This window comes from Morone saxatilis, unplaced genomic scaffold (assembly GCF_004916995.1).
Source record: "Morone saxatilis isolate NCDOM2014 unplaced genomic scaffold, NCSU_SB_2.0 Contig23, whole genome shotgun sequence".
In the NCBI taxonomy this organism is placed as follows: domain Eukaryota; kingdom Metazoa; phylum Chordata; class Actinopteri; family Moronidae; genus Morone; species Morone saxatilis.
Genome location: NW_023339796.1, coordinates 8,514,583 through 8,525,427, shown reverse-complemented (window position 1 = coordinate 8,525,427; position 10,845 = coordinate 8,514,583). Strand labels below are relative to the sequence as shown.

The following is a 10,845-nucleotide window of genomic DNA, read 5'->3' as shown; positions in this document are numbered from 1 at the left end:
GTCTGTTATTTCAGGTACCAGTACACTGGACAGGAATTTAGGATACTCTTGAGACTATTTTACAACTCTGGAAAGTTCTAGGGGGAAAATAGTTGTATCTTTTGCCACAATGATCGCGAGATAAACAGCAGAAATACAGCAATCCTTTTTCAAAGTAATCTACCAGGAATGTGCATGTAACCAACCGGCCTTTAGTGTGAAAGTTGTGCGAGCTTTAACTGTGTTGGCGTCCCTGCTGTGTCAAAGGATTGACCTCGTTTATATGAAAGAGGGTGCCGCGTTTATTTCAAAAGGTCAGTCTCATCTATCACTGCATATCAAACATTACACACAATACACAAGTTAGCGTAACTGAAAGAGGCCAAACAGAAATGCAGACAGACGACAATTAAAGAAAACCATCATAGTAGGTCAATAAACCCAAAACACACATCATGTCTCTCCCATTCCCTGTGTGCGAGGTGCCATACTTGTCCCATCTAGGCCTGCTCTCCGTCTCAGAGAGGCCTCTCCTCCTCTGGGTCGGCCCTCTGCTGCCTTTGCCCCCCTGCTCAGTCTCAGAGGAGGTGCGATTGCGGCCTCTACTGTACTGACGGTGGGGGGTCCCAGAGGCCTTCACAGTGGTGACTGGGTGCCCCTGATCCTGCTGTTGACCATGGGTGCGTCTGGACTGGAAGCTCAAGTAACCTCTGGTATTTGGACTCCTCGGAGATGACGACAACGGCCCATTGCCGTTAGAGGCGAGCCGCCGCTGGTAGTGGCCTTCAGCCTGCTCATAGACGCCGCGGTGATACGGGTTTCCCTCTGCCTGCATGCCCTGGAGGACGGGGCTTCGACCAAAGGAGCCGCGCGCTTCCATGGAGGTGCTCAACCTCTCCTCTTCTGCCCCAGAACTCTCCGACTGGGACAAACGTATGGGCCGGCGCAGCTTCCCAAACTGCACTTTGTCTCCGCTGATGATGCCTCTCTCCTTACTGGGAATATTACCCTGCCTGAAGGCCCCCACTGGTATAGCATGCTGAGGGGCTCCACCTTGCTGACGGTTTGGCACGGACTGATCCATTTCTCGGTTAAAGCGGTCTCTTCTCTACTCACTTTAACGTCAGGTTTATGAGGAGAGAAAGGAAGCAAAAGGTGGAAGCTAGAGCCATTAGTTCAGTGTGAAGTTAGCGTCACAAAAGGAACTTTGCTAGTTAGACGCGTCAGCTCATAAAACAGCCAATATGTGATGCCAATGTGGTTTTGAGGGCAAAGAGACGGCGGATTGATCAAAAAGCTTCAATTTTCCAGAAAATGCCACGTTTTTTATTCATTTATTATTATTATAATTTTTTTTACACGAAAGGTTCGGATGAGCTTAACCTGTATGGAACAGAAGAATCAACCTGAGAAAGCGCAGGGCCTCATTTGTGCTTTTAGGATTATGGGAGAACGCCGCCAAAACAGTTCCTTGATCAATCTCACATTGGACTTGTAAAAAGCAAAAGCCAAAAACAAAAACAACAAAGCAAAATGTAACACGGCTAACACAAATGACCGGTGAAGATGGCCAACATTTAGTTTAGGATGTGTTCGCAGTGTTTCCTCCATATTTATTTATTTTTGAAAATCAAATTAATTACATATATATTTTTAATAAAGAAGCATTACAATATTAACCCAAATCACACAGGGTGATAATTACCCATATAATGAGATGTGGTGGAAAAGTAGAACAAGGTTATCTCTTCAAACACACAGCGGCTTTGTCCAATTAACAAGGAAACACTGTTTAAGTGTTAAATACGTCAATATGTTTTCAAAAAAAACCAACCTGTGCAACACAGTCTGGCTCACCTTTGTTTTGGCATGCTGCAGGATAATGTACGTTACCTATTGTGGAATGGAATATTTACATAATTCAAAGGAATCACATAAGTTTGAATTATACTGAAAATAATATAAGTTAATTCATTAATGACAATTAAAATGTTTCCAATAGCAGAACTGCCTTTAAACGAACAGGCAAACATCACAACCAAAAGATGCTATTTACATTTTCATGCAAAAAAAAAAAGAAAAAGAAAAAAAAGCTAACCACATAATAAAATAAAATAAAATATTCCTCCTGTTAGTGCAGATATATACTCACAGTTGTCAGTTTATTAGGTACACCTAGCTAAAACTAATACAGATTAATACAACAACCAGTCATTTCTATTCAACTTTATGGTCATTGTCGGGCCAGTTGAACTGTACTGTGTTAATCTGAGAGAGGTTTCTGTTATTTTGTCCTCTTGTTAGAGATGTAAATATTAGTTGTTCAACAGAAAATGAATAGTTTGGGTCACTTTTCAAGCAGAAATGCCAAATATGTGCTTGCACAAACTTCTTACATTAGAGTACTTTCTGTTTTTCTCTAATTTATAACAGTGTCAATGCAATGTATGCGGCTTCTGAACCATTGGTTGGACAAAACTTTAGACATTTTACATACATTTTAGAGACAAAAAGATTTATTATTCAAGAAAATAAAGTTACTCCCTGAATTCAGTTCAACAGCACCCCAAAATTACCATAAAGTTGAATCACCACCTCTCTGAAAACATTTCAACCTTCATGAATGGAGGATTTAATGCAGGTTTGCTATATTATACTGCATTCATGTTAGCTGAGTGAACATAATTAACTGGCAACTTAAGTTTAAAACACTTTCACTCCACCAAAAGAGAGCAATAAACCAGTGCATCAGCTGAAAAGCAGCTTCAATATCAACACTCACCTTCTGTAACTGGAATGGGAAGCTAATGCCCAACAGGAATAAGAGACAATACAAACAAATCGTATAAAAACACAAACCCTTTTAGCAAGAACAACCATTAGACCGTAATTTACTTTATGGGTGAGTAAAGTTGACCTCAAAGCAAACATATACATATCTTAATTAATGCCATTTTAAGACTGGTAGACACAAATAACTGTACACGACTCTAACAATTTGTCACTTTAGACTCGAGGAAATAATTCACGTATAATACCGAATTATTTGTCGCAGTTCAAATGAATGACAGTATAAATTCGTGTTGTGTTTCATCTGCTGCTTGCTCGCCTTGACACCAGCTAAAGTTAGTTGCAGGAGTTTTTTTTTTTTTTTGACAGCCGCTGCAACTAGTAGTTCCGTTGACCACGTGGCGCTTGAAAACTACAAACTCAAAATAGTTTATTGGTTTTTACAGACACTACACTTCTTGTTATGTCACAGGTGGTGAAAAATGCAACTTTTTTACACTTACTCTTGGCTTTTTTCGACGTTTTATGGCTTGGTAACCGTCTCTTGGCGTGCTGCCTCGGCTGTAATCCGACGGGAGAAGAGAGCTTGCGGTGTCGGACCGCCTGTATTGTTCAGTGACAGAGGGGGGGACAAACGACGGCTTTATCGACGATTTCCACGTTTAATTCACGTTTTTAAAAATATAATAACATGAAAACACACAGAAAAACAAGTTATTTTTTATGGATACTGAAGATGAAAATAGGTCCGTGATTTCGCTGCTATTTACATCGTACGTTAACGTTGGTATGATCCATTTTGACTAAAGACTTCATTTCCCATGATTGAAAGAGACCGGCAGTTAACGGGGAGCTGTGAGTGGTCATGATGTTATGACAGGCTGTGGGGCCCAGACCCGTACATATGATGTGATTGTATATGTTTGTTTTGAATAATGACACAATGTTGATTTAGTTTTTTGTCTTTCTAGTTTGACAAGTTAACCTCTCTGACTACATATCTTAAAATCGGGGAATATGTTAAACTTTTTAGGTTTAGCTCAGGTTTAAGCTTCAGATATTTTTTTTCTCCCTTGTCCTGCAGAGGGCAGACTAATCGAGCTAATTTAAACAGACAATAAATAATGTTGAAAAACTATACAAGGCTGCTGAATATTAATAATATTTTAAATTGACCAGGACACAGACTAGATCACTTGTGTTGACCTAGGTTGATATATTTTCAGTTTCATCTTAATTTAGCTGGTTTTCCGTGTGTCTTTGGTAGATTTATTTTACATTTATTCATATAAGACTATCATTATTATTATCACAAGGAGCAGTAATGGTAGTATTGGTATTGTTTACTGTTGTTTGCAGGTTTACAGGTTAACAGTTTTTTTTACTATCGTAATTGCAAAGTAGGGCTAAAGGTGATTTATTGACTGTATAATGTAAAATAAAACAAGATAGAGCTTTATTTATTCTGGGAAAAATTATTGAGCAGCAGTTGCTGTACAAAGTAGGAACAAGTGCAAATATAAAATATCAATAAGGCGCAAATACAAAATAAATATAATGTCAAAAAAATATAAACTGATTATAGTGAGGATCATAAAAATATGAATGGGCAACACAAGTAATAAAAGCGTTTGATCCCAAGTTAGCATTGCAGTTACACAAAAACAAGGTTTGTTTGTCATGTCACTATAACTCAATTCACCAGGGGTAATAAACTACTGTCTACACTACCAGGAGTAGAGATCAAACCCACAAGGACAACAGTACACTGGACCTTTCTGCCATCCTGGTTTACAATATTGTGTCAATCAGAATTTTCTTGACTTTTCATCTTTATGATGAAACAAGCTGAACAACCAATAGCCTACTGAAAAAAAACCCCACCTGCAATGTTCATCTTTACAGCTGTATGTGAAAACCTCTAAAGAAACATCATTTTAAAATCAGTGGCATGAGCTCTCAAGTATTTCCTATGGAAGATGAATGAGATACTTCTGACATCTTCTTCAGAAATCTGACAGAAGTCAGAAAGCTGGCCTCAAGTAAAGGGCAGATTCTTATCATCTGACTTGTGCAAAAGTAAAGCATCTATCATGAGAAGATTTGAACCCACGGGGACATCATAGTCAGACCATCTTTTTTTTTTTTTTTACACTTAATCACTCTGGTTGACAAATAATTTAACACTTTCCTCTTATCTTTTCTTATCACTTTTTCAAATTAAAGCCAAGGCTTGTACCAAAAAGAAGGCATCAGTACACTGCAGCTCGGACTATTTATGATTCATCCTTTACAGTGGATCTCCAGGGCATAAGGACAAATCTGCATAATTAAAATGCGTAAAACATTGTTCTTTTACTGGTGTTCTTGGAAGGAGTTCAACAACACTACTTTCACTGATTGGTTGATTTATTCCTCCATTATTTTCCTACCCTAGTTTCACATTACTTACTTGTGATTGCATTTCTTGTGCATTATGTATTTCCCATATCTGAGTGATACCGTATAATATGTCTGCTGGCTTCTGTTCTGTATATTGATTAAAGGGTTTTAATGTCATATACAATTCATTTAGATAACCCCTTGAGTGCAAAGCCATCTCCAGATATATGAGTGCACATCTGTCTGATCTAACAGGATGTAAAGAGTTCAGTGACTTCCTTTAACTTTAAGAGTGATGATTTGTTAAATAAACCTTTGATATAAGTCAACATCAGAAGTGAAAACTACTAATTATATGAATGTGCATCAGTCACATCAGAGAAACCTTGAATTTGTGAAGTCTTTATGCTGTAAAATTAGCATGTGCTGCACTGACTACAGATGAGGCACTCACTTTGTGGAGCCATCAGAGGTTGCTAAGCTCAGTTGTCAAACCAAATAAAGGTCATATTCTAGCATTGCTAACAGGTGTGAACAGAATTTAAACATCATTTAGCTTTTCATTATCAATCAATCTCTTGATTATTTTTTCAATTTGTCTGACAAATGTGTCTGACTAACAGCTCAAAACCTAAAGATATTCCATTTACAATCATATAAGACAGAAAAAAGCAGCAAATTCTCAGGTTGAAGAAACTGAAATCACAGAATATTTGGCAGTTTTTGCTCGAAAAAATGAATGATCAAAATAGATGCAGATCCGTCAACTGACATTCAACAATCAATTAATCGACTTATCGTTGCAGCATAGTCTCATGATGTGACAATTACCAAACACTAAAGTAGTAACATTTAATCTTCACTTTTCAGAAGTCACTCATCTTTTCAGTTTAGACAACAGAGTACACACTTAAAATCACTGCCGTAAAAATTTATCCAACTTTTGGGTCAACTTTTCCAATGGGCTGTGTTTGACACTCAAACTCAAGAGTCACCTTAAAACTGTCACAAATGTATTGTTAGTTGTACAAAACAAGATTAGATATAACAGTAAAAACTGCTAGGCTAACACATATTATTTTAGTTTAAACAGTTTAAAAAGAGTAAATTATAACAGTTCACTGAACTGGCCCACTCTGCACAGGCCCTGGGCGTAGTTTGGGCCCTGGGCCAGAGCCTCTGTTTGAAGTGGCAATATTTCTTGTTGGAAAGTCCATTAAACAACTACAAAGAAATGCAAAACAACCACAAACAGGGGCAAAAGGGACACACAAAGAGACACGCAAGAAGAAACAACCAGAAAGAAATGCACAATTACTACAAAGAGACGTGAAACAAACACAAAACAAGAGACACCAACTGACCAGAAAAAGACACAAAACAACCACAAACAGGAGCAGAAGAACCACAAAGAGATACACAAGAAGAAACAACCAGAAAGAAATGCACAATTACTATAAAGAGATGTGAAACAACCTTCAAGAGACACTAACTGACCAGAAAAAAACACAAAACAACCACAAACAGAAGCAAAGGAACAAGAAGGAGACATAAAAAACTCTCAAAAAGAAACAAAATGATCACAGAGACACAAAAATAAACACAAAAAGACACAAAACAGTTACAAACAGGCGTAAAGCAACAACATAGAGATGCAAAAGTACTTCTAATAGGTGGAAACAACTGCAACAACGACTGCAGACCAAGAGTCTGGGTGTTGCTCCTGGGTAGAAAGGGTGGGGGGCCTTTTACATTACATGTCTTTGTCTCATATCCGTCAATGTTCATCTGTCATGTCCAAAAATAACACTAATACTGGATCGAAACAATCCCTTGTACTGGGTACTGGTCAATGGTTTTTGTGTTTGTGCTACATTAACCCCAATTTTGACTGGGGGAGGTATTTTCTGTGTACTGGAACTCATAAATGAAAATCTATCAGCAAACAGAAACCCAGAGCTTTAAATCCTTTGCCTCTCTCTCCCTTTTGTTAGTCTTTCATCATGTAAAGCAATCCCAGATCAGTGTGGGTTAGTTAAACAGCAGCATCCTTGTGCTGTTTACTGATGTCATCTTTATAGGAGGTTCTGGAAATGATGTCTTAAATTTCAAAAGGTTTATTTTTGCTTCCATTTAAGGCTCCCAAAGTATAACATTTCTGTATACATGGTAAGGAGAAACATACTTGTATTTTTTCATGTATTCATTCATTTGTTCCATCTTTATTAGTTGAAACGATTATCGATTAATTGACTGACAGAACATTTGGTGACATTTTGACAATCAAAAAAAATGTTTTAAGCAAAAATGGCAAACATTCAATGGTTCCAGCTTCTCAAATGTGAATATTTTCTGTTTTCTTTTATGATAGTGAAACTGAATATCTTTTGGTTTTGGACTGTTGGTCAGAAAAAACAAGATGTTTTATTATGTATCTAATTGACCAAACGATTAACTGAGTAATCAAGAAAATAATCAGTAGGTTAATGGATAAGGAAAATGTTATTTTTAGCCCAAGTATCAACCATTAGCTTTATCTGACCTCTGCTTTTGTTCAGTTTTGACATGCTTACAGTACAACCAGTTCTAGCCTGTGAAAACAGCAGCCTGAATACATTAGCTCCTGAGGCGATCAAACACAGCTGTCTTCACTTTATACAACATGCTTACTGTTGGTAGATAAATAGGCAACCCTGCTCTATAAAATTGAAAGGAGCGATCAAACAGGACATTCAAAGCCTTGTTTAACTGCAAACAGCTAATATGTTTGAAAAATAAGCCATTAGCCAACAGGCATGAGTGTATCACACAAACCTTTTGTTACCCTGCGTTTGTGAATGGGTTACAGTGTTTTAGGGTTAACTTTATGCCCATGCTACAGTGATTACTGAACCCTGATAACATGCTTGCTTGTAACCAAGTGGTTGTTTCATTTTAATTCACACCTGGAGAGTGACAAGAACGATTGTATTCTTTTACTGTATGCAAGGAGCTTTAGCTGAACACCTGACGTTAAATGTTCCTGTAAATTAATCACTAAGTAACTCCGGAGGAGTAGTTGAAGGTTGAATCCTGTGTTCTTGTTCTTAGGAACCTATTCTGCAGGGAAGGGTTGTGCTTTTTTAGTACTGGCCTGCTCTACATTCACACCTGGAAACACATTGCCCCATTTGTAAATTACTGACCATAAACCAGCTCCAGTGTAGCAACAGTGAAATGTATCTTATATGTTCAAAGATACCGTAGTGTTAACATTATTCTGTCCTTCCAATCATCCCAACCCATCTTGTTCCACCGCTTTTAGCTGTGGCATCATCTGCGTTTTTCAAACAACTAATCACTGACAGTAGGAGACCTCCACGGGCAAAGAAAACAAAAACTATCCTTTTATAACATGCCCAGTGGTTGAATGTAAGTACATTCACTCAAGTACTGTACAAATACGTGCAACTTTATACTTTTATTACTTTTCCACTAGATCTCAGAGGCAAATATTGTATTTTTTACTCCACTACATTCGTCTCACAGGTCTAGTTACTTTTCAGATTAACATTTTTTCATACTCTTACCCATCCCTTAAAAAAACATGGATCTCTAAATCATGAGAGTTTTAACGTTGTGATAAACTGAAGGATTAGGTGCTCCTTTAAGGGTTGAAAAAATTATCCTAAAACTGACACTGATACAACTCACTCCCCATCATTTTCACATGGCACTGGACTGTTATATGTCTCAGACAATATCAGGAGAGCAAAAGCAACATCCACCAAAGTGAGAAGCTAAGAGGAACAATGTTAACAGCAACAACAAATTAATAAATGAATAAATTACGTATCTTAAGAGACCATGTCTAACTTTGACCAATTTGAAGTTTGAATTACCTTCACTGCGTAAAAAGCTCTGAAGATCCACAACAAATCTAACATGAGACAGAAAATGGCACTAAACTTCTGAATGTTGAGTGTAATTCTCTTATTGCTTTTTTAGTTTTTTAGTGTCTCTTACTCTTTTGTCGTGTATTATTATTGTTAAAATGACAATGATGTCCTCTTGCCATCACATTGTTCCTGCTCACAGCATTGTACCACAGTCTGTTTAACCTTGAGGGCCTTCGGTCATAAATGAGCAGCTAGGCCCCTTCTAACCACCCATTCCACTCTTCTTTTCTTTTGTATAGCCTCAGGTTTCCTGTGTGGTAATATGATTAAACACAAATTAAATTAGGAATGTGCACCATTTGGGCACATATCAGCTGAGATCATTGATGTTTTAAATATAGATCTTGACACTGGGGCACAAGGGTCTCAATGTCAGAAAGTTAATCATGAATGAAAATTTATCAGCAAATAGAAACCCAGACTCATCAGCTTCAGATGTTTTATTTCTCTCGTTCCTTTGTTGGTCTTTCATCATGTAAAGCAATCACAGACCAGGTGGTAAAAAGCCACATCACAGGAGTGGATATCATTCCAAACCAAATTATAATTGAAAAATTTGCTGTCGGGCTTCTATTGACCCCCTAATTGTATTCTGTTCAGTGTGTAAGTGGCCTCACATCCAAGTTCCAATCGAGGTTTACCAGAACTCTTACGTTGGAATAATATGTGTGTTATGATTAGCTGATGCGACAAGTGATTATTTTTATTGTTGATTTATCTGCTGATTATTTCCTCTATTAACTGATTATCATCTCGTCTATAAAACATAAGCCATCAGTGATAAATGCCCATCACATTATCCTATTTTTCTACTCAGCAGTCCAAAACCCCCAAATATTCAATCCTTTTCTTTGTGAAATGAGGCCACACTTTGGACTATTTCTTTCTCTTTGCCATGGCTCATTATTGTTTCAAGTCTCCAGCAGTTAAGACGCAGGAGTTTGATGTCATTATTTTTGCACAACTGTCAGAGAAACACACTGGCACTGACAAAAGGAATTGATAAGCTCTGAGGCATACGATTCTGATAAATTGGACAATTTGGAACCAGGTTCCCTTAACTGGAACCAGTTCTTAACTGGAACCTGTTCTTGATTCCCATCCCGATACACTGTTGGGTAGTTTAATCTACAACAATGCATCATATGTGTTGTGTGTAAAGTCTTAATCTGCAGTAACTGTAGTTTGCAGAAAAAATGTGCAATATATTTATTTACTATACATTTATTTATTTTTTATATTTATGATTTGCAATGTATTTAATAATATTTGCCTCTGAAATGTGGTGCAGGAGAAGTATTAAGTGTCAGGACATATTGAGTACCTCAATACTGTAAGTACAGTACTTGAGTAAACTGGTTATAATTATTAATATAGCCATTGTTAAATATTAACTCATCTGCATGCATCAGGCTGTATACAAATAAAGGGCTTTTTTGAGACTGGTGGGCGTCTGGCAGTCAACAACATTCACAGAATACATTTTCTGACTTGAAGTAAAGCTATTGGCTGTTTTATCACTGTCATCTCTCTGAATGGAGATTTATATTCACCTGATTTTGAGAGCAAGAGAGAGAGAGAGAGAGAGAGAGAGAGAGGGCAGATGTGCGACAGCAGCTCTTCACTCCAGCAAGTTTGCAGCTCGGGGATTCATCTATTTTAGGTTGACAGAGTACATTTTCATAGCAGGAGGAGGAGAAGTGAGTCTTTAAGAGGCACAGAGGAACAAATAACCTGGATTTGCGCTCACATCATC

The 10,845-nt window shown here is 37.5% G+C and overlaps 1 protein-coding gene across 1 annotated transcript in view; it reads right to left on the bottom strand.

The window, feature by feature from the left end:
• Positions 1–3,372, bottom strand: part of LOC118334476 — an 8,694-nt gene extending 5,322 nt beyond the window's left edge. The window contains exons 1-4 of the mRNA XM_035670391.1: positions 3,273–3,372; positions 2,762–2,783; positions 1,837–1,872; positions 471–1,094 (exon numbers count right to left, since the gene is read on the bottom strand). Of these exons, the coding sequence (XP_035526284.1) occupies positions 471–1,063 (593 nt within the window). The 5' untranslated portion in view covers positions 1,064–1,094; positions 1,837–1,872; positions 2,762–2,783; positions 3,273–3,372. The remainder of the gene's footprint in view (positions 1–470; positions 1,095–1,836; positions 1,873–2,761; positions 2,784–3,272) is intronic.
• Between the last annotated feature and the right edge of the window lie 7,473 nt (positions 3,373–10,845).